At 42.2% G+C, this 25,107-nt stretch overlaps 1 protein-coding gene across 1 annotated transcript in view; it reads right to left on the bottom strand.

Annotated features, from left to right (window-relative positions):
• Nucleotides 1-25,107, bottom strand: part of LOC124858850 (adhesion G protein-coupled receptor A3) — a 317,892-nt gene that overhangs the window by 14,209 nt on the left and 278,576 nt on the right. Inside the window, exon 17 of the mRNA XM_047351126.1 lies at nucleotides 16,004-16,149. Coding sequence (XP_047207082.1) covers nucleotides 16,004-16,149 — 146 coding nt within the window. The remainder of the gene's footprint in view (nucleotides 1-16,003; nucleotides 16,150-25,107) is intronic.

Below are 25,107 nucleotides of genomic sequence, written 5' to 3'. Positions count from 1 at the left end.
ATGCTCTCTAAAAATGTATAAATATCTTTGAAGACTAAATAATGTTTAATATAAAACATGAGCTGACATGCCATGTTTATCTGTTCAAACAATTACAAGTGAGAAATATATTTATTCCTTCTTTTCGAGTTGTTTTCTCCTTCTTTTCTGAATAGACAGTTGACAAACTAGTGTATTATCTCTTTATTTGAAGCTGTAATGAAAGCTGTATATGTCTAGGTAATACCTTGTGGTTCAAGTGGGCCAAAAATAAAATTAAAATCTGTGCATGCTTATTGGAGAGGTCACAGACACAGACACGGAGAGGTGTGTAAAGGTTAAAAAGCAGAGCTAGGTTACAGATTCTCATAAACTAATTGTATTTTCTCTGTTTAGAATCTCTTCAACTAACATTCAAAGTTCTATGTAATCAGAGTCCAGGCAACACAAGATGGATGGAGAACAACTAATAAAAACATCTTGATTGGTGTTGTGGTTTCTATTACTCAAGAACTCAAGAGTTCTGATGACAATTAAAAAGAGAGATCATATTTCTATTTTAGCTTCCCTTCATTGGCTCCCTGTTAAATCCAGAATACATTTTAAAATTATCCTCCTCACATATAAAGCCCTTAATGATCTAGTTCCATCATACATCAGAGATCTGATTGTCCTATATGTTCCTAACAGAGCACTTTGTTCTCAGACTGCAGGTTTATTGGTGGTTCCTAGAGTCTCTAGAAGTAGAATTTGAGGCAGATCCTTTAGTTATCAGGCTCCTCTCCTGTGGAACCAGCTCCCAGTTTTAGTCCGTGAGGCAGACACCCTGTCTACTTTTAAGGCTAGACTTAAAACTTTCCTTTTTAATAAAGCTTATAGTTAGAGTGGCTTAGTTTATCCTGAGCTATCTCTGTAGTTATGCTGCTATAGGCTTAGGCTGCTGGAGGACATAATGACCACTTTCACTCTTTTCACTACATTCTCACACTACTCTCCAATTATGCATTATTTCCTGTTATTTCAGCTTCTAACTTTATGTTCTCTCTCTTTTCTCTTCCTAGAAGCTATACCTGGCTTGACTTTGCGTCTAACTGTGACACCTTTCTGGAGAGGGGCATCATCCAAGCTTCTGCTGGCAACAACTTAATGCTCACCCTCTACTGATGATCCACATGGCCCTGTCTTTCAGTGTTTAACCCTTTCTCTCTCCTAGACATGGCGATTGACTGAGCTTTTACTGTAACTAATATATGTGCTCTTTTTCAGACTCTAACCTTGAAAACTGGCTCAGAGTTTATCTGTTCTTTCTTTCTAGGTGAAACGACTAAAGGAGCTACATCCATTAACATTTATTTTTCCTTCCCATAGAAAGTACTCCTGGATCAGTGCTTCTTTGTTCTCTTTGTGTCTCTGCTCTGTTCTCTCAAACCCCCAGTCGGTCGTGGCAGATGGCCGCTCACAATGAGCCTGGTTCTGCTGGAGGTTTCTTCCTGTTAAAAGGGAGTTTTTCCTCTCCACTGTCGCTACATGCATGCTCAGTATGAGGGATTGCTACAAAGTCAACGCCAGTGACTGTCCACTGTCTCTACATGCTCATCCAGGAGGAGGGAATGCTACAAGTCTCTGACTCGATGCAATCTGCTGGGTTTCCTTAGACAGAAAATCTTTTTATTCAATTTGAATAAATAACTGAATCTGACTGCACTGTTCAATGGTTAGTTATTAATTGGAATGTATGCACCTGACTTTGTGAAGTGCCTTGAGACAACATGTGTTGTGAATTGGCGCTATATAAATAAACTGAATTGAAATTGAATTGAAATTATTACAGACAGTAATAGGGTGCATGTGGTAAAGTTTGTCTCAAAACCCATAGTTTCTACTAATCTCTGGTTAGCGAATTCACTCAGAACCAGTGGCTGGTCAATGTTTCCCTTCAACATTTTGTGTATTTGTAGTTTGGGTCTTGTCTATTTGTCTATATTGTTTCCTATTTCAGGTACAAAAGAGAGAGGTGTACCCTGAGATGTTTTCTACTATACATCAATTTGTGCGAGACAGAGCTAATAATTCAAAGCATTTTCCTATATTACGGGATACGGACGCCTGGAGACTAAGTTGTCCTCAGTCCACCTCCATTTAACAGAGGGGAGTCCTAGTGCTTCCCTGCGGCTTCTGGCCGATCTGATCCGGACTATAGATCTGCAAATATATCTGGGTGAGAAGTTGCTCTGAATGATAATATATATTATTTTTTATTACACATTAACCATCATCTCCTAACTAATTAATTAGGTTCCGGAGTTGGGAGAGGGAGGACATCGACAGAGGGCCAGGTCACCCTGTAAGGAATACAGGGAGGTTCTTATTGGTAACAATAAGATAAAGCAAAACAAAGGGTTTTGCGGGTGGTTTTTGCAATTTCTACACCTTATAAAGGCGAGAGCCAGACAGTAGACGTGCCGCTGAACAGGTAAAAAATGGGTTCCGGAACCTCAAAGGCATCAGAGGTGGGTCCTTCTCCAGACTCTGTGATTTATAAAATAATGAAGAAAAAGGTGGGGATGATTGTGTTAAATGTGCTTTAATTTGGGAAGATGAGACAATTTTTGTTTTCCTGCAGGAAGTTTCATTTGTCTTAAATACAGAGATCAGTCGGAAAAGAACGTAAAAGTGAAAAGGGACATTAGAGATGGGAAAAGAAAGTTGTTTTAGAAAGGAGTATAATGCATGTTGTGGAAGGAAGAATGTGGAAGACAGAAAGTAGAATTCGAAGGAAGTGACAGGCATGTGGACAACTGACTGACTGATAATTTCTGTGTGCAAAATCTGAACCTATACTAAACCTTTTCTTCTGTCTCTTACACACACACGCACACACACACACACACACACACACACACACACACACACACACACACACACACACACACACATATGGGATTTGAGTGCAACATCTGCATTTTTGAGTCTGGCCTTCCCATGGCTACTCCACCAGAGACGCTTCTTCATCATGGCCTGAAAGAGAGAAGGTCTGCCTGCCTGCTGCAAATGACAGTGTGAGTTTCCACCAGAACGAAACTCAGAAGAAGTCTGGCCCCAAACCCACTGAGACGGACAACGATCCATGCTGTTTGCCAGAGCCAGAAGAGCGATACAGTGGATTTATATTGAAAGCACATCTTATGCGGGCAGAAGAGAAACAGGCCGGAGCAAAAACAGAGTTCAGGCGGGCGACCAGGAGGTCGTCCTGAGCAGGCACAGAGTTCAGGCCGGCGACCAGGCCTGCACCAAGACATGGAGGGTGACTGAGCAGAGTAGAGGACTTCCCAGACACTCTGTGGAACTCCAGAGGCGTGGAGCCTGGCGAACCCTCAGAGGCTGAAGCAGAGCCTGGCAAACCCTCAGAGGCTGAAGCAGAGCCTGGCGAACCCTCAGAGGCTGAAGCAGAGCCTGGCGAACCCTCAGAGGCTGAAGCAGAGCCTGGCAAACCCTCAGAGGCTGAAGCAGAGCCTGGCGAACCCTCAGAGGCTGAAGCAGAGCCTGGCGAACCCTCAGAGGCTGAAGCAGAGCCTGGCGAACCCTCAGCTCTGGGTTCAAAAGCCAGAACGAGGACAAAACGTTCCTTAAACTCCTGCTGACTAGGAACAGGAGTTGAGGTGTCGACGGGATCCTCCGTGACGTGAACAGGAGCTGAGACGTCGACCGGACCCTCCTTGACGTGAGCAGGAACTGAGGCGTCGACCGGACCCTCAGTGACGTGTGCAAGAGCTGAGGCGTCGACCGGACCCTCAGTGACGTGAGCAGGAGCTGAGGAATCGGCTGTGCGCTCAGTGACGTGAGCAGAGGCTGAGGCGTCAGCCGGACCCTCAGTGGCGTGAGCAGGGGCTGAGGTGTCACCGAGACCCTCAGTGGTGTGAGCAGAGGCGTCGCCGGGGCCCCCAATGACTTGAGCCGGGGTGTCCCTCTTACGACGTCTTCTGCGCCGTGTGGAGGGGGTTGAGGCTGACTTAGGGTCAGGCTGAGGCTGTGGTGTGTCTGGCCTGGAGTCAGGCTGTGGTGTGTGTGGCTGTGGCCCTGACGTGGGCTGCTCTGCAGCAGCAGCAGCTCCCTGGAGGCTTTACGTGGGCTGCTCTGCAGCAGCGCCCTGGAGACTTGACATGGGCTGCTCTGCAGCAGTGCCGATCGATAAGGCAGATCGAGTACTCCATCTCGATCTGCCTTATCCTCTCCATCAGCTCAGGAGAGGAATACAGGAGACCAGTCGTCCTGAAGATCTTTATTTGGCTTGCAGTGAACGTCAAGTGCTGCTCCAGCTCGGCAGGTGTTGCCCCAGAACACCGGGCTGGAGCGAGTGCAGACGGCATGGGCGGAGGTGCAGCGAGCCCGGGAGACAGTGCTATGGCAGGCGAAGATGCGGGCTCACTTGCTGCAGCGAGCCTGGCAGACAGTGCTGTGGCAGACGAAGATGCCGGCTTACTTGCTGCAGCCCTCACGTCAGCTGGCAGGGAAACCACCTCCTCGCCAGGCGACCGGCTGGGAATCCCTGCATGACGGAGGTTCTTGCGGCGGGAGGAAGATGACGGCTTTGTTGCCAGTACGGAAGCCGGTGGGGAACGTCGGAGCTGAGGTGGAGGGACAGAACAGCCCTCCCGAACTCTCTGGCGCTGGGCCGCCTCACGCTCCATCTGTTCCAGCAGCAGAGGAGATGGCAGAACCTCCAAATCAGTCGGCAGAAGTCTCATCGCCTCCTTCATCTGCTGCTTAACCCAGCGATCCCTGGCGCTCTCCTGCCTACTGTCCGCGAGGTCCATGTTTGGCGGAAACATTCTGTCACGGTTTACTTGGAAATGGACCCAGAATGCAGATGAGCAGGCAGCGTGATGGTAAGTGAAAAAGATTTAATAACAAAAACTCACTCACTACAGGAGGCAGGAACAAAACAAACGGGCAGGCAAGACAGGCATGGCATGATCAAAAAGACAAGACTTGGTTAGAGAGCTAGACATGAGAGTGAAAGATGTTTCCGCGAAGACTAACAGAACAGGTGTGAATATATGGCGTGAAAACCAGGTAGAGTAAGGAGACAGATTAACTTGAAGCAGGTGAACTGAATAAACTTAATTAACAGAACAAAACGTGACTGGAGCAAAACAGAGACACTTGAACACAAACTAGAAAAACATGAAGCAAAAGCATAACCAGATCCGAAAACCAAACTTGACAAAACATGAACAAGACGACAAAACAAAATCATGACCAGGAAAATAAACAGAAACATGATTCAAAACTTGAACATTGAAAAACATAAGGAAAAACCCCGAAACCAAAAACCAAACAACCCTACATCATGACAGAAGTTCATGTAATTAAGCACCTAGGCTTGAGAATGGGACTTTGAAATTAAAAATTAGCCAAATTTGTGAAGGCTCTGCTTATTGTTTTCACTTACGATTGAGACTTTTGAAGTGCTGTTTGACAGGTCTCCTAATTTAGGCATGGGGATATTGCTAAGATCTCTGCCTTCCACATCTTTGTGTGAAGAGAGGATGTTGTTTTACTGTCAAAACCTGTCCACTGTGCTTTCTCTAGTTTCATAGACTGTGAATGCTGCATTACTGGAAACAGCCACTTCCAAACTCCACTCCTTGGTTCCAGGAGAACACACTTGAAGTCCAGATGCTGGAATGGACCATATCAGATCCTACTAGTCACCCACACCGCTGTCAAGGTAGCAGAGCATGTTACCTGGGTCTATGCTACACTGCAAGGTGTTCATGGGAACACCACCTGAGCAGCATCCTGGTTCTGAACCCCCTGCCTAGAGGGGCTTCCATTGACCGCCCACTTGTACCAGCGTGGTAACAGGGCAGCTTGAAGCGCAGAGGCCACTCAGGAGAGGCAGCAGGATTTTAAAATTTTGCTTATGATTTGTTTTCTTTGAAAAAAAAAAAAAAAAAAAAAAAGAAAACTGTTTGCTTTCAGTACCAGCTGATGCATCAAACTGTGAGAAAAATAAGAAATGATAGTTGCTATGTTTGTTGTTTGATTCCACATGCTATTAATGATCAAGCATTTTTGGTACCTGTTCCTATTGATACTGCTTATACTCTAGCTACTTTCTTTCCAGATAACCGGCTGGTGGAGGTCATTTTTCCTTGGGTGAGGAATTATACCCTAAGGCAAAGCAGAAATGTTAGTAGATTTTCTAGTGAGACTAATTTAATATGTGCTAATACAGGAACTCTTTATAGATTTCGGGGTAATAGAAATTCAATAAGGGATCCACATTTTTGTACAGCTCAGGAAGAAAACACACCTTATTTCTTTGGAAAGACAGAGGGTTGCAAAACTATTATACCTGTTTCGTGTGCTTTAACCAACAGACATAAATTTGAGCCATGTCCTATCAGAACTGATCCTTATACCTTCGGTCCCAGGGCCTTTGTGTTAACTCTTAATCTGACAGCCGCACCGAATGGAAGTAAATTGAATGGCCAGGCAGGTAAATTGACCAGGGTTCTTGTTACTCTTCCTAGTAGAGATGGGTACTCGTGTCCTAAGAACATGGTTTGGATGTGTGGAAATAGATCATATTTGTATCTGCCTGCTAATTGGTCTGGAGTATGTTATTTAGCTTATGCACTACCTACAGTCACTACTGATGATTCAATCACCCCATTATTAGAAAGGAAGACAATGCTCAAACGGCAAAAGAGAGCTAGGATTCCATATTGGAAAGGGATTTTGGGTACAATTATTTCTAGTTATGGTGCTGCTGAGGACTAATGAGTTGTCAGTTGAGTTAGAAAATCTTACTGCTTTAACTGAGGAAGGTTTCACTGTTCTGACCAAGGAGCAGCAGGCTATAAGAGCTATGAGTTTGCAAAATAGAATGGTTTTGGATTGAGAGGAGTGGTGTTTGTCATTTAATTGGGGAACAATGTTGCAATTTATTCCTGATGTGTCTAACAACATGATAAGTGTCCATGATACATTAGAGGAGTTGCTGATGACTCTTGGAATCTTTGGTCCTGGTTCATTACTGGTGGTTGAACATCCTGGTTAATAACGATTGGAGTAATTCTTTTATTTTTATTTTTTATTTTGATGTTTTTTCATGTTGCATTATTCCAATGGTTAAAGGAATGGTAATGAGACTGATTAATGTTTCCATGCTAAAAGTTGATATAGCTGTAGACTTAATTTCTGTTTGTAATGACTATGGTGATTCTGTATTTGAGATAACAGACGGTATGGATAACGATGGATTTTATATTGCTTAAGATGCTATAATGATGTAATAACTCTAAACTGTTTGGGGAGTTAATACTGGTGTTCAGCATTCTAGTGGTATAAATAGAGATTTGGAGATTTATTCTTTTAAAGTGTTGTATATTATTTTTTGTTGGTTTTACTTTGATTAATTTTGGGTAATGGTTTTGTAGAATTTTCTTTTATTTGTGATTATCTTGTAATCAGAAGAAAGGAGTATTGTGGAAAATGTTTTTAGTGCTCTGAACTTTTCGTTACCTCTCCTCTCTGACCTCTGTGTTTTGGTTACTTAAGAGCAGATGGGCTCTAAATTCATTATCATGAGTTTTATGAAGTGTTGTGTCTAAAGGGATGATAGATGAGTGCTCTCATAATATGGCCCCTAGACCCCGGGTGGGGCCTAGGGGCCATATTTCTAAACTCTTTCAAGTTGAGAAAACACCCTCATTCTGGTATAAATACTGTTTGTGACTTCTGTTCGTGGCTCTGCTTCACTGACTAAACTCAATGACAGAGTCTTCAAATGCTGATATGCCTTTGAATAAATTTATGAAGACAAAGTCCGGTCTTTCTCTTGTTAATGAGTTGATTTCTCTCCCACTTTGATAAAAAAATCCACAACACCACTTTAAGACAAATCTGCAGTTTGACTATCACCTTATCTGATTGGCTCATGTGACAACATCATAAGCAATGATGTTCACGTTCTATATATTTTTTTGTATGGATAATAGTGCAGAAACGGGTGAAAGTTATTTAACGTTGGTCTAAAATGAGTGATGGGTGTTAGTTTATGAAAACCAAGTAAGTTCCATCAGCACCTGCTGTTGTATAAGTTGGTATTTCTTCACATTTGCTCCTGAATGAGACTATAACGTTAACCTCAGTCGATACCACAAAGTCATGAGTAACTTGTGGTCGTCGAGTGGCCCCTAGTTGCCTTATGAAACATTTTCTGTTCATTGTCTGAGAGTGATTTTTGAATTCTGTATTTGAATCGAGCACTTTGTTTTCTTTGCTTGTAGACCACACCTAAACATATTCAGCAAAGGTTTAAAGATGTAAAGCGACTATGAGTGTTTTATGCATCCCTGAACAGATGCCGGTGGTGGCAATAGACTACAACAAATCCCCTTCAAAGAATATTCACAGAATTATTTTGGTTTGATCAGATTTCCTAGTTTACTAAGAGTCAACAGGGACAAATGAAAATCAGAATTACTACAGACAGAAATAGGGTGTAAAAAAAGATCAAAATAGGACGTACATAATTCATAAAAAAACATGAAAACTGTGGAAAAATGTTGAAAAAAAACTACATGTGTATGACATGGTTTGAAAATGGGTACAGAATGAAAGTAAGAAGCAACAAAACTGCAATACAAAATGATTTAAGCTCAAATAGACACGGAGCCCCAAACCTCAGTTATTCTCACCAAAAACTAGCATGAGGATCGCAATAACAATTGTCAGTTTTGCAAAATATGACTTTGTCATGTCTAGTCAAACACTTTCTTTGCAGTGTATTGTTGCTAAACTGACAGAAGAACAATGCACCCTGTTAACAATATTGCAACAAGTAACAAGTGTCCACAAGTGTACAGGGAACAGTGTGAACACAACCTGCTTCAATGCGGTTGTTCCCAAACTTAATCTACCATTTTGTCCATTTGGATTGATCTAATTATAACCTGTCCTGTTATTCCCAATAATGGCACTGTGATTGTTGCTTTAAGATTAATTATGAATATTAAACTTTAAGTTACAGGAAAGACTCTCAAAGTCTTTTTTTTAATTCCAAGGAGAATAACCACAACCTCTCTCCTTATGCTTCACCCTGCAAGATTTTAAAATTGTGGTTGATTTTCAAAATCTGAGAGACCCCCCACATGATGCTAAAAAATGATAGATATACCAGGTTTGGTCCTTCAGTGAGTTGTGTACAGCCACACGGCAAGCACAACACACCACACACAACAGATTTCACTCAGACATTCTGATGTCAGATGGGAAATCTCACAAATCCTCTCGAGATCACACATTAGAGTGATTCCCCTCTGTGTTTACCTCACCTCACTGTTTGATTGGCTCCACATCACATTTAACAGGCTGTGGGCTCGTTTGTCCAAAACTAAAGACTTCTGTCTCTTCTGCTTTAAATTTGAGGGAATTTTGACTTATCCACTGATTGATAATATGGTCACGTCAACTCACTGACTGTAAAGAACTGCCATCATCTGGTAATACAAATATGAAGTTGTGTATCATTAATATATGGATGATAAGAGATGTTGTAATATTTTATAATCTGAGCTACGGGAAGCAAGTGGATGTTGAACAAAATTGGCCCCAGAATGGAGTCTTGAAAGAATCCCACATGTAATTTTTGTTCACTCATATTTAAATTTCCTAAATGATACACAGAGGTCATAGTATCAGAAAAGGTTTCCCCAGTGACTAAACACATATTTTTTCCACGAACAAAAGCACAAGATCAACCTCATTTTACACTATAGTATTATAAAGAAAATCTGTTTACTCTTTTCACCTTTATTCAAGAATATATTTGAAATATAACATTTGAATTTTTCATTCCTAGGTCCACTCGGGGTCTTCTTTAAAGCCTTACAGACCGTTATAGTTCAGCAATTTATTTTATTAATATTTTAACCTGTAAGATTTTTTTGTTAGGACATTTCACCACTTTTTCCTGCTGTAGCCAAAAAGTAGATTTCAACATTTATGTCCTGTGCACTATCTAAACAAGATATTGTTGTATTTCCATACATCAAAGCTATAAATGTGTCTGTTTGTTTAAAATGATAAGTACTGAAATGTACAGACAAAAATCTATGTTGGGACATTTAACTGATGATGGAACCTTTTTACAGCAAGAGGAAGTGAAACTCCTGCATCTATTGAGGAATGATCCGCACATCGGATTATATGCCAGACAGTTAATACATTAACAATACAATTCATGGTATTTGGTCTACCACAGAGGGGCCAATTTCTGACAACAGTTATTGTGATCCAGGGTTGGATATGTGATCAAAGACTGTCAGACAGAAAGAACAGGAAAACAAGTGGATGAGGAGGGATGAGACAATTGTTAAAAGAGGAGGGAAAAATAGATTTGTCTCCAGCTGCTAAGTCTCACTGCATGAGTTGGTCTGACGGCAGGCATTACAGTCAATCACTGTGGATCAACTTGACTGCTGCAGCCCACAATCTCTCTGCCTGCCCCCCAGACAAATTATCTCATTTGCAAACAGAACAGGATGGGGGAGCCTCTAGAATGTTTACCATTAAAACCCCCATTCATGCAGGGGTCTGGGAATTTACTTCTCAAGGAAACCAACGCTTGTAGGTCATGGGGAAACTTATCTGTTTGAGTCTATCTTTAAAGACTCTTCAAAAATGGATCCCTCAGAAGGGTAGGGGTTTAAGAATGGTCCAGATACTTTCCCTGTATGGATTTTTGTAGATACTGGTGTTTGGTAGTAAGAAATTACAAAGGGGTAAGCAGAGAATTGGGCTAAAATTGAAAATAAAAGCCTCTTGATGCCTTTGCATGAAGTTCAACAATCTCTGACAATTTTTGCAAAAGAAGAAATACATTTTCTTTACTTGAGAGCACAGGTGTAGGACTCTAAATTCAAAACACCCCAGAATATTTGAGTGGTGGGAATTTGCAGGGCAAAGGTGCAGTACTTTCCCAGCACAGAGTACATCGGGTCTCCTAATCTTTATCTTCTCCTTTGATCTTTAATTTCAAACTATGCTGCAGATATTTGATGATAAAACATTTTTAGTGTTGCTTTTTGCTTTGGCAATAACTGAAACCACACTAGATGTTACATTTCACATACCTTTAGAAATATACTCTAATATGGCTCACACTGTATAGTGTTGTATAGACATTAAGATTTAGTTCCATTTTTTAATTTTCTTTCAAGTCAAATTCAATCTTTAATTAGACTTTTCATTTGTCTGAATGATTTTATCAGTATATCAACTTATGTCAGTGTAAATTTATTTTTATAAGTACATTTAAAACCTGCAAGCACATCCAAAGGGCTGTCAAATAAAATGAAGAAAACCAAAAACTCACATAATTATGTCTTAAAAATACATCATTACAGACTATAAATGGTTGGAACGGGAGGAAAATAAAATGTATTGCTTTAATAATAAAACTGTGTTCCTAAAGTTGCTGAAAGGTAGAGCCAATTTGGAAATGTCCTGCTGCTGTAACATCATGCAACTTTATGCCACCCTTATATGTTATCATGAAGTCGTGCTGTATTGTTTGACCTTTGCATGTATACTGTAGTAGTGTAGAGTTTACATGAAACATATGTAGAATCACTGGATCGTATGACATCAAATGTGTAGTACGGAACAGAAGAGCATTTGTCCTTCTGGAAAATTAACATCTATTAATGTAATTACTAACTCAACAGTAGGAACAGTTTGACTAAACTATGTTGACATTTAGGTGCAAGAATCATCATCTCATTTTCTAAATATCATCCAAACTTTGTGAGACACTTGTTGGCATAGAGGAACCAGGGTGGAACATTTCTGGAGAAAGGTTCAGGCAGTCTTTAGAGACTCCAACATTAAGTTGTTTGTAATTGAATAAATTGTGTTTTGTGTCTTTAACAACTGTAACTAAAATGTTTGGGATTCAAGTAGGAAACATAGTTTGCGAGGAAATTTTCTTGTTGTAGTTTTTTATTCTCAGATGTTTTGAAGTTATTTTGTACACTTCCTTCTGTTATAATACTGTGTTTGTTCTCCTTTTACACTGTAACTTGTCAAACATTATTTTAATTGAATCTTTACTTGTGCCGTCTAATAGGGCCAAATTCCAAACACCTTTTTATGCATCTCTTATTATTCGCCGTCCACTTCGGTTGTTCTCATACAAGCTGAATGAAACTTATTTAATGTGATAAGGTTCTGGATCAAAGAGCTGACATTGTGATAGGTGTATAATCTTTTTCTTAGTTTTTTTTAGAGCCACTAGTCTTGATGATTTTTTATGTTTCTTAGTTGCTTTAAGTACCTCTATCACACTCCATGTGTAGCGTATCTGCCTTCTATTTGAGTGTAAAGAGACATAGCTTTGGGTAAATATCTCTCATTCTCATGCCTTTGACTCTGGCCTCTATTACTGGAACACCAGATAAGAAAAACTGCCACAGATATTTTGGACAACTTGAAGAAATCTGCTGCATGAGCATGAATGAGTCTGTGACCCCAAATAGACCACAAATAGACAAAGCTGCTATGAAATGTAATCAGTGCAGACTCTCTAAATAACATTTTCCTGCATAAATTCATACCACAGTAGAACAACGTAGAAGTGCATCTCGACAGGGAAGTAAAGACCAACAGGACACCATCATTGGGCTGTTTCCATTTAGCTAATATTTAAACAGATAGTGTTAGCTTATGCTGCCCAGGAGGTTTACTTCTACACTGTTGCAGGTATGGGAGCTTTACCATTTTAAGTAGCTCTCAAATATCAGTCCTGGTAGCTATGTAACATTAGTGCAGCTAGCCTGTGGCATCTTTCAGCATTTCATTTTTTCCTGTCCAACTGCCTCATAAAGAAAGTACCTCTGAACAATGCTTTGTGTTTGCCCAGTCAGCTAAAGAGCTTCGCCTATGTTTTTTCTTTCTGGATGTACTCGCCATCTTCCGATAGTTTAAAATTTCCAGCAGCAGCTCATTGCTTTGGTCAGGTAAGCAGCTGCAGCAAAGGGAGGGGCTGAGTGTCTCTGTTATTGCAGGAAGAAATTGATTATATTGATTGTATTGATTATATTGAAATATTGATTATTTTGATAAACCTAGTACTTTGTGGCATTTAGGGCTTATTTAGTTAATTTTTAAGCTTTATTTTGAAGACTGTGAGTGTCACATAAATTGTAGTTAGTGTCTTGAATGTCAGCTCTACTAACGGTTACCCAACTAAACAAGCTTCAAGTGACCGATTAAATTTTGCTGAATTCTAATCTATGTTGAAAATTAGCTGAATTTTTACATGAACTAAACAATCACCAACCTGAGACCAGAACAGGAACAAAGTGGAAGGTCTTCACAATGAGACCAAAGTGGTATAAATAGTGAAACTTGACAGCTATGTCAAAATAGAGTTACAAAAGCCAGGGGCTTTGAAAGATTGCAAACTATCTGTGAATGACTCTGCAGATAAACAATGCAATAACTCACCCTGCTAAAGCCATTGCTACAATCTAAACAAAACAATAGTTAGGAAACACCTAAGAAAGAGAAGGGGAATAAATAAAGAAAGGCACATGCATGAGAAGCCTTAATACCAAACTCAGACCACAAACATCTGCCCATGTACCGTCATGTATAAAGGAAGCAAAGAGAAACTGTTGAGTATACCTGTTATGTTATAAACAAATATGTTTGTCTATTACATTTGCAAATCTGTTCTACAAACAGAACCAGGGCTTCCAGAGATGCAAGTTGTTAAAATATCTTCATAAAAAAAAGTTGAATCCAGTCCAATTCAAACCTCTGACATCAAACACCTGGCATCCTCTCATATGTGTATCATTTAACTGTCATCTTGAGAGAGCTCTCCAAGACATTCAGATAAAACACCTGCAGATAAAATTAGATAAAAGGTGGACGCCTGTGTGCCTGACCAAGCATTTAAAAATATCTCAAATTAATAAATCATTCCACAGGCTCGAAAACTAACTGTGAATTTAAGATTTTTGGCAATTGGTTTGTTTGATGAAAAAATAAGACATGTCAGCTCAAATTTCATTAGAAAGTTTGGCAAGTTGTGGTGTCAGACTGCCTGCATCAGTGCCTCATTGTGCATTTCTTGATGTTTTTCTCCCATTTGTATGCTTCAGATCATCAAACAAATTTTAATATCAGACAGAGGTAACATGAGTAAATATAAATGCAGTTTTTAAATGATAATGTCGTTTTTTCAACCGTATTTGTTTAAAGCTGACTTCAATTTCATCAGCCACACCCAGGCCTTACTGCAAGACATGTATAATAATGAATAAATCACTGTAGGTCTCACTTGACTCAGTTAATGTCAATACTCATGATTCAACAATAACAAACAGAAGGGGCAAGTATTGCAACCATGGGAAAGTTCATATGTGAAAGTAACAATTGACCAAAAATAATCATTACTCCTGTTTTCTTGCAGAAAATCCTGAACAACATTGTCTGGTTGTCAGCTTATGAGCATAAACTCAAGCATAATTAGGTTAGCAAAACAAAGATCGCACACCTCATAACCTCTCAGGCTGAGGTAAAAATTTGTGTTTTCACCGATTACTGTCTGCATCATCACTGCCTGCAGAACAGGTACAAACAGGATTAAATGCTTTCTTTAAATACATCAAACGTCTCTCCAAACATAAATTATTGTTTCACATGACATGTCAAGAACAATGTTAGTTTGTAATTTGAGTTTAGTTTGGAGACAGTTATTTAAAATGTGTTCAAACGGGAAACTTAAAGCAAATGTAACTATACAAGTTCCCCTTTTCAGTACGTTGCTTTACGTCAGTGATTCACAAACCTTTCAGCTACTGACCCACAAAATTACACAGGAGGAGACTTTTCAACCATTTTACAATTATTATCCATTGTGCAACAATCTTTAGATTTAATTTTATATCTTGAGATTATTTTAGTATTATTTAGTATTTCTCAACCTACATTAGGATCCCAAACCCATCTCCTGGAACCACTGATCCAGTGCAATTATTTATAAACTGGTATTGAGATTCAGCAGAAGAATTTCTTACCAACAATCACTCTTATTACAATATCAAAGTGTGTGTCTTTGACCAGAATTTCTCAAATTTCTTCCAACAGTCCAAAAGCATGCCGATTTTTCTTTTTTTTCCCGTACCCTAAACAGAAAGTACGGTGGGTCTGGTTGCCTTGTAGCATCAGATTTGCTTTACAAAGGGTGGGAAAGGCCATATGATTCCAGGCCTGTTATGGCAGTAGTATATTTTGTAAAACTTCTTGTTTAATGTAGCAGAAAATGTTTTAGAAGGGGATTGATATTAGAAGAACATTGCATGTTTCCCTAATATTGATGCAGCACAAATGCATCTATCTCGTAAGTGTGTGTGTGTGTGCATGTGTGTGTGTGTGTGTGTGTGTGTGTGTGTGTGTGTGTGTGTGTGTGGGTGCCTGTATGTGTTGCATGACTGCAATGAAGTGCAGAAGCAGTCTATAATGAAATTGTATTGTGTGGGGCTGATGTGTGAGTAAGAACATGGCCGGTGGTTTGTTGCCTTGATTAGGGTGTACTGTGCCTGTCACTTATACACTGCTGGAAATAGGCAGCAGCACAGCATCCCATGATTTTGAATAGGATAAAATGCTCATTTGAAATAATAGATGGATATTGTATCTGTGTTTCAACTGATGTCAATGACACATTTACCCATGTTTGTACCAAATAAATGAGACTAGGAAGATAAATTGCTTTGGAATGGCAACCCAGGTCACCATGTCAAGTCACTACAGTGAAAGATGAAATAGAAAAGTTGTGCATTGAACCAGTGTTTAACCTTCGCAGACCTATACACTGCAAGCGGCAAAGACTGTGGAAGAAAGATGAAAAGAACTGGTCTCTTTCACAAAGACGAACACAACTGTTTAAGTTCTTTTTCTCCTCAAAGAAGTCAAGGCTAAGAAGGACATCACTGCTTACCTCAACAGCGGCTGTTTAGGAGGTGAAGGTGGGTCACCGTCCAGACTCTGTGGGGACTTCTTGGTCACCTGCTTATAAATGTTCCTGGCTGTCACCCCGAGCCACAGCATCGTCGACAGAGACGAGTAGTGCAACACGAACCCGACCTGAAGGGGTGACATGGGTGAATAAAATTATGTCTTTGACTTTTCTGAACTTAAACACTGCCTTACAAGCAGGTTTTCTGGGAAAAATGTAGGACATGTCGACAAAATTCATTTCACTCAAAGAAAATATGTTCAAGACAATCTCACACTCCTGACACTCCCAACATTATCAATGTCACACCAAGGGTAACTCTGAAGATGCTTCCCTGCAAGACCTGAATGCATCATTAAAGCTCAACAGTGCAAGAATAGGAAAATGGGCTTAAAAGTTCGATTGAACCATCAAGGTTGTTTGGGAGAACAGCATCTTAGTGAGGCTACACCAGAGGATACTGAGCAGTTTCTTATCAGTTCAGCTAAACGACACGAGGTGTGCACACTGAATACCAAGTCTGAATATAAATTATGATCACGTTGAGCACTAGCAGTGAGTGACTGCTCTTTTGCATGCAATGTACACATTTCTCCTTTCCTGCTCACTTTAATATTCATTAAACATATTTGGATGGTGCAACTGATCTAACTTTGTTTAAAGGCTTTGCCAGCTTACAGAAACAGAACACAGTTAGGGATGTGGCAAAAAAGAGATGAGAGTTTGGAGAATGGAGCAAGAAAATTAAAATGCTCTAAGCCTTTTTCACCACCCCGTCGGTCTGTTCATGATGAACTGCCAACCTGAGACAACCAATCAAATAGCTCCTCTCCAACATGATAGGCCTGGGGACTGAAGCTAGCATGCAGCGGACCAGACGCTAATTGGAAGTATCCGTGAGCTGTTTATAGAGAGCAAAGAGCGGGTGAGAAGTCAATCACTGCTTTGGAGTCTGCACACTTCAGAGCTTCATTAGACCCAAGAACAGACAGGAGGAGATGCTTTTTTAATATGATTACAAGAGGACAGGAGAAGATTTCAAATGATCAGATTCTGACAGATTAATTGCCTAAAGACTGTTTTACAACGTGACGAGCCGGATGATGACCTCAATTAAAAAAAGGAAGGTGAGTGGGGAAAAGAATGGTTTGAATGATATGATTATACAGCAAACGACTTTAGTGATCTTTAAAACAGGCTTTCATGTACGTTTGTGATACTTTTTTTTTATTGGAACATCCAAATATGTCCAAGTGTCAACTTATAATTACAAAGACAAACAGCTTTTTGGCCACAGTGACAAGAAGTATGGTTGAAGGAGCCGAGGTGCAACTTTCAAACCTAAGAACACTGCACTAATTGTCAAGCACAGTGGTGACACTATGATGCATGGGGCTGTTTTGCTACCAGTGGTACTGTTGCATTGTACAGAGTGGATAGAATATTTAAAGAAAAAGGAGAGGCATCCCCAAAGTCTTCAACTTCACCTTAGATCTAGAGCTAGCTGGATAAACCTGGACACATGTGGCTGCAATGATCCCAAACACACATCAAAACTGCTTTAGAAATCAATAAAGATGGTATGGTTAAGGATATAGAATGGCCACCCCAAAGCCCAGATTATGTCGATTATGCTTAAAAGCTAGGTCATGTCAGGAAACCCGTTAATTTAAACGAACCCTATAATTTCTGCCAATAAACGTGGTAACATATCCGACCAGTATTGTGTCTGAAACGTGCTAATGGTTAACGGCGTGTGATTAAAAAACAACTTGCTAAGAGTGCTAAGAGTTTACTGGGTGGTGTTTCACATATTTTAGCCTGTATGCATAATTTAGACATAATCATCCCACCATTAATAAGAATAGTTTAAAGAAATAAGTAAGTCTAAAAAATAAAATGACATTTATGCCTGAAATGAATGTATGACAACTTCTGACCAGAACTGTAGGTCTTTTTGAATTATTAGCATGTTTAGTGTGCAAAACGTGTTTAGTATAAACGGGTTTTGAAGAGATGCAAGTGGAAGATTTACAGTAAATTTCCGGATAAACAAAATACGTTTGTATAGTTATTTGACTTAGAATATCAAGTACTGTGATATTTTTATATTTTTTTAGCTGATTTCTATTCTGTGATGTTGACTGACTGGTGTGATTTTTGTCCCTCAGCATCATTTTGCAGTGCAGCATGGTCCCCACAGCCGAAAAGAAAAACAATTTATGTTATCAAGACACTGATGGAGCAGAAAGTAATCTGAAAGTTATAGCTTGACAGTTAGCTGCATGAAAAAAAAAACCTGTTGTGATTCAGACACAATGATCCCTACTCAAATCAGACAGCTGAGCAACAAACTGGAAACATAACAAAAACAACAGACCAGCATCTGAGACAAATGACTCGTGGGGCTCATTGGGCACCGGTGTCTTCTAGAAAAGCACACTGGTTGTGTGTTTATCTGGTGTTAACAGCCTGGTTTATCCAGTTCCTTGACACAAGCCCTCCTGTACTGTTGTAGGTGTACACACACAGAAACAAGAGTTAAAGTAGTTGAAATAGAGATCAGTAAAGAGTTTCCCTTGCTTTAAATATTAGAAAATACAATATATAATCTGCTCTGGATCTGTGAATAGACACCGTTGTATAGGCAACTGAGAATTTTGACCATATCCAAGCTCTATAAAAGTGAATGCTTATTGGACCTAAGCATATTAGGTGATCCACTAAAGACACCCTAAATCCAAGTATTCATCATTATTAGGAAACTTCTCTTCCTCAGGAAAAATGGGCCAAAAAAGATGTTTACTGGACTCTAAAGAGACTAACATTCTAATGAGATGAGATTGACTCTTGATGGACCAGATGACTGGACGCATGCCTGAACAAATAACAGCTACAGAGTTAAACAGCCACAAAGTGGAGGTGGGGTACTGCTGTGGGATGGTAGATGACTTAGTTATTCCGTTACAGCTTAAAGATAGACTCGAGACCAACTCCCAAACCTAGCTCCAGTTTTCAGAAGACACTTTCTCCAAGCAGTGAAACAATAGAAAGTCAATAAGTCTCCATGATGTCACCTTAAATTTACGCTTCTATGTCTTTTGTCAATGCTATTGAGCCATAAAAAATAAATCCCCATAAGAAAGAGGCTACAGCCAGAAATGTAAAGTAATTCTGGTGAAACGTCAGAACCTTTCGGCCCGCATACATATGAGGAAACAAAAATAATCCCACAAAAAACAAACTGATACTTACAAAAGACTCTGTGATATCAATGTTCACTGTTGAGTAACCTAACTTTAAAATATGTGTACTATACCAAATTTGGCAAAATAAACCTGAAAAATATGAAGCAAATCAGTGACAACAGAATGAAATTTAAAATTAAATAAACAACACAAAAGGTTTTGCTGAGCCGTTTCCCACATATTTTCCAACACTAGGAAAATATGTTTATATAATTTTAAGAAATATTTATTTCTTGTTTATTAATCAATATTTATTTGCATATACAGTTGAGCAATATATTATCCTCTGCCCTCCTTAAACATGGTCTTCCTACCATATACCAACTTGGTGATAGCCTAGATCCTGCCTTCAGGCTGCTTGTTTCTTGGAGTCATAAGCAGGCTGAAAGCAAACGACCTATGAGAGAATGTATGCCTTCCATCTATGCCAATCTTAAGTGTATATTTAGAATTAGTCTTCCTTGACCTCCTACAATTTACCCTGGCAACATCATCTATCACCACACCATCATGTCTCTTAGGGACAGTCCTGGGTCCTCTTTTGTGCTTTCTTCACTTCAGCTAACCCAGCGGTTTCTGGTAAACTTGTTCTGTTTATATTTAATCATATGTTTTGGATTATTGCCCTGCTGAAAGACTTGATGATGACCCATTTTCAGATTTCTAGCAGATTCCACCAGGTTTTAAATCCTCCTAATTTCAGTTCAGGATGCCATGAACTCTAACAAGGTTAGTATCACAGATCCTCCACCATAACAGAGGACATCAGGTGCCAATGCACATATCTACAGGGGTTGGACAATGAAACTGAAACACCTGGTTTTAGACCACAATAATTTATTAGTATGGTGTAGGGCCTCCTTTTGCGGCCAATACAGCGTCCATTCGTCTTGGGAATGACATATACAAGTCCTGCACAGTGGTCAGAGGGATTTTAAGCCATTCTTCTTGCAGGATAGTGGCCAGGTCACAACGTGATACTGGTGGAGGAAAACGTTTCCTGACTTGCTCCTCCAAAACACCCAAAAGTAGCTCAATAATATTTAGATCTGGTGAATGTGCAGGACATTGGAGATGTTCAACTTCACTTTCATGTTCATCAAACCAATCTTTCACCAGTCTTGCTGTGTATTAGTGCATTGTCATCCTGATACACGGCATCACATCGGTGGTCCTTGGTAGTGACGCGCCCATCTAGCACAAGTATTGAGCCACGGTAATACCATGATATGGCAGCCCAAACCATCACTGATCCACCCCCATGCTTCACTCTGGGCATGCAACAGTCTGGGTGGTACGCTTCTTTGGGGCTTCTCCACACCGTAACTCTCCCGGATGTGGGGAAAACAATAAAGGTAGACTCATCAGAGAACAATACATGTTTCACATTGTCCAAAGCCCAAGATTTGCGCTCCTTGCACCATTGAAACCGACGTTTGGCATTGGCACGAGTGACCAAAGGTTTGGCTATAGCAGCCCGGCCGTGTATATTGACCCTGTGGAGCTCCCGACGGACAGTTCTGGTGGAAACAGGAGAGTTGAGGTTGTGATGGAAATTCTTATTGTTAAGTGTTCCAAAGTGTATGACTTTTAGGTTACCTCTCACCTCAGAACATCTGTGTTGGAAGCTGTAAAGCCATTTACAGAAGTTTAATGGTTAAAACCCATCCTTTAGGGTGATGTCTCAGGAAGAGCAGATGGTCTGCTCGTAGATAACTTTGTTACCTCTGACCCCAGAAGGGTCTAGGGCCATAAAACACAGGCTCTTTGAAGTTAGGATAACACTGTCATGTTTGGTATAAATACATGTGTGGGACTGGTGTTTGGGGCTCTGCTTAACTGACTTGCTCAGTGACAGTCATTCAAACGCTAACTGCCTTTCAATAAATTTAATAAAGACAAAGTCCGGATTTTCTCTTGTTGTGAGTCAACTTCTCTCCCACTTTGAAAAGAAAATTCCACTACAAGGTGCACATTTAATTCTGCCGTGATTTGGGCAGCCGTGGTTTTCTGTTTTTTGGATACAATCCGGATTAGCACCCGAACATCCCTTTCAGACAGCATCCTCTTGCGTCCACAGTTATTCCTGTTGGATGTGGTTTGTCTTTCTTGGTGGTATGCTGACATTACCCTGGATACAGTGGCTCTTGATACATCACAAAGACTTGCTGTCTTGGTCACAGATGCACCAGCAAGACGTGCACCAACAATTTGTACTCTTTTGAACTCTGGTATGTCACACATAATGTTGTGTGCATTTCAATATTTTGAGCAAAACTGTGCTCTTACCCTGCTAATTGGACCTTCACACTCTGCTTTTACTGGTGCAATGTGCAATCAATGAAGACTGGCTACCATGCTGGTCCAATTTAGCCTAAAATGACAGGTGTTTCAGTTTCATTGTCCAACCCCTGTATACTTTATTCCAGACTCACCAACGTGGTGCCAAAAAGCTCAGGATTAGTCTTCTTCTAAAGCACAGTATGTGCACAATTTAGCATTTAGCCAATTTTGATGAATGGATGGCCACAAGTCCAATTAAAGTCACTGAATGTGTATGGTCCTATTTACTACCAAGAGGCAGAGAAACAGAGTTACTCGTACTCGTCGTCTTCCGCTTTATCCGGGACCAAGTCGTGGGGGCAGCAGACTCAGCAGAGACACCCAGACGTCCCTCTCCCCAGACACCTCCTCCAGCTCCTCCGGGGGGAGCCCAAGGCGTTCCCAGGCCAGCCGAGAGACATAGTCGCTCCAACGTGTCCTGGGCCATCCCCTGGGCCTCCTCCCGGTGGGACGTGCCTGGAACACCTCCCGAGGAAGGCGTCCATGAGGCATCCGGTATTGATGCCCAAGCCACCTCATCTGGCTCCTCTCGATATGGAGAAGTAGCGGCTCTACTCCGAGCCCCTCCCGGATGGCCGAGCTCTTCACCCTATCTCTAAGGGAGTGCACAGCCACCCTACGGAGGAAGCTCATTTCAGCCGCTTGTATCCGGGATCTCGTTCTTTCGGTCATGACCCAAAGTTCATGGCCATAGGTGAGGGTAGGAACGTAGACCGACCGGTAAATCGAATGCTTCGCTTTTAAGCTCAGCTCTCTCTTCAAAACAACGGACCAGCACAGCACCCCAAGTTCCGGCGGCAGCCGCACCGATCTGTCTGTCGATCTCCCGCTCCATTCTTCCCTCACTCGTGAACAAGACCCCCAGATACTTGAATTCCTCCACTTGAGGCAGGAACTCCCCTCCAACCTGAAGAAGACAAGCCACCCTTTTCCGGTCAAGTACCATGGCCTCTGACTTGGAGGAGCTGATCTTCATCCCAGCCGCTTCACACTCGGCTGCGAACCGCCCCAGCGCATGCTGTAGGTCTTGGCTAAAGGGGGCCAGCAGGACCACGTCATCTGCAAAAAGAAGAGACGAAATCCACTGGTCCCCAAACCAGACCCCCTCTGGCCCTTGGCTGCGTCTAGAAATCCTGTATATAAAAGTTATGAACAGGACCGGTGACAAAGGGCAGCCCTGCCGGAGTCCAACATGCAGCAGGAACAGGTCCGACTTAGTGCCGGCAATGCGGACCAAACTCCTGCTCCGCTTGTACAGAGACCGGATGAATAAAGGGCCCCCTATTACATACTCCATAATGGGCAAACTCCCATGAACCTTCGACTACCCTGTAGAGGGTATAGAGCTGGTCAAGTGTTCCATGGCCGGGAGGAAAACCACACTGCTCCTCCTGAAGCCGAGGTTCGACTATTGGCCGGACTCTCCTCTCCAATACCCTGGAATAGGCCTTACCAGTGAGGCAGAGGAGTGTGACCCACCTGTAGTTGGAACACACCCTCCGGTCACCACCCAGGTCTGCCAGTCCAGAGGCACTGTCCCCAACCGCTACGCAATGTTGAAGAGGCGTGTCAACCATGACAGCCCCACTACATCCAGAAACTTGAGGTACTCGATACGGATCTCTTCCACCCTCGAAGCCCTGCCACCGTGGAGCTTTTTAACCACCTCGGTGACTTCAGCCTGGTGATGAAAGAGTCTAACCCCGAGTCCCCAGCCTCTGCTTCCACCAGGGAATGCATGATGGCAGGATTGAAGAGATCCTTGAAGTACTCATTCCACCGCCCGATAATGCCCCCAGTCGAGGTCAGCAGCCTCCCACCCCCACTGTAAACAGTGTTGGCGAAGCACTGCTTCCCCCCCCGAGGTGCCGGATGGTTTGCAAGAATTGCTTCGAGGCCAATTGGTAGTCCTTCCCCATGGCCTCACCGAACTCCTCCCAGGCCCGATTTTTTGCCGCTGCCACAGCCCGGGCCACGGCACTCTTGGCCTCACAGTATCTGTCTGCTGCCTCAGGAGTCCCGCAAGTCAACCACAGCCAATAGGACTCCTTCTTTAGCTTGACAGCGTCCCATACTTTCAATATCCACCACCGGGTTCGGGGATTGCTGCCGTGACAGGCACCGCAGACCTTACGGCCGCAGCTACGGGCAGCAGCATATACAATAGATGCGGAGAACATGGTCCACTCGGACTCTGACAGACGTTCCCAGCAGACCCTGACTATGCGCTTGGGCCTGCCAAGTCTGTCCAGCTTTCTCCTCTTCTAGCAGATCCAACTCACCACCAGGTGGTGATCAGTGGACAGCTCAGCCCCTCTCTTTACCCGAGTGTCCAAAACATGAGGCCGAAGTTCTGACAACACGACAACAAAGTTGATCATCGACCTCCTGCCAGGGTATCCTAGTGCCAAGTGCACTGATGGACACACTTATGCTTGAACATGGTGTTCATTATGGACAATCCGTGACTAACACAGAAGTCCAATAACGAAACATCACTCGGATTCAGATCGGGGAGGCCATTCCTCCCGATCACGCCTCTCCAGGTGTCACTGTCCACGTGTCCTTTCCCACGTGGGCGTTGAAGTCCCCTAGCAGAATAATGGAGTCCCTGGGAGGGGCACTATCCAGCACCCCCGACAGGGACGCCAAGAAGGCCGGGTAGTTTGCACGACCGCTTGGCCCGTAGGCCGAAACGACAGTCAGAGACCTGTCCCCAACCCGAAGGCGCAGGGATGCGACCCTCTCATCCACTGGGGTAAACCCCATTACCAGACAGCTGAGAGTCCAGCCCCACTAGAGGAGATGGGTTCCAGACCCCCCACTGTGTGTGGAGGTGAGCCCAACTATTTCTTGCTGAAATCTCTCGACCCTACCGCTCAAGCTCAGGCTCCTTCGCCCCCAGCAAGGTGACATTCAACGTCCCTAGAGCCAGCCTAAACATCCGGGGATCGGGCCACCGAGGTATCCACCTTCGTTTGCCACCCAATCCCCTTTGCACTGGTCCCTCACGGTTCCCCCTGCAGGTGGTTGGTCCACTGGGGGATGGCCTCGCGTCTCTCATTCGGGCTTGGCCCAGCCGGGTCCCACGAGGAGCAACCCAGCTACCAGTTACTCTCTGACGAGTCCTGACCCCAGGCCTGGCTGCAGGGTAGGACCTGGGCTCTGCTGTACCGGGTGACGTCATGTGCCGCGATGTAATTGTCCTCATGAGGGTGTCTTGAACCGTTTTTTGTCTGACACATCACCTAGAGCCTGTTTGCCATGGGAGACCCTACTAGGGGCATTTAAACCGCAGACAGCATAGCCTCTAGGATCATTCGAGCACTCAAACCCCTCCACCACGTTAAGGTGGTGGTTCAAGGTTTTGTTTTGTTTTTTGTTTTTTTCAAAAAGAAAGAAGTTAATAAAGGAAAAATACTTTGTATTGTATCTAGCATTTTCTATTTTAGAGAAGATTTTTATGTGTCAAAGAAAGTAGTGCCTTTCCGTATC

Source organism: Girardinichthys multiradiatus, chromosome 22 (assembly GCF_021462225.1).
Source record: "Girardinichthys multiradiatus isolate DD_20200921_A chromosome 22, DD_fGirMul_XY1, whole genome shotgun sequence".
In the NCBI taxonomy this organism is placed as follows: Eukaryota; Metazoa; Chordata; class Actinopteri; order Cyprinodontiformes; family Goodeidae; genus Girardinichthys; species Girardinichthys multiradiatus.
Note: the sequence above shows the minus strand (reverse complement) of the source record. Positions and strands in the feature narration are given on the sequence as shown.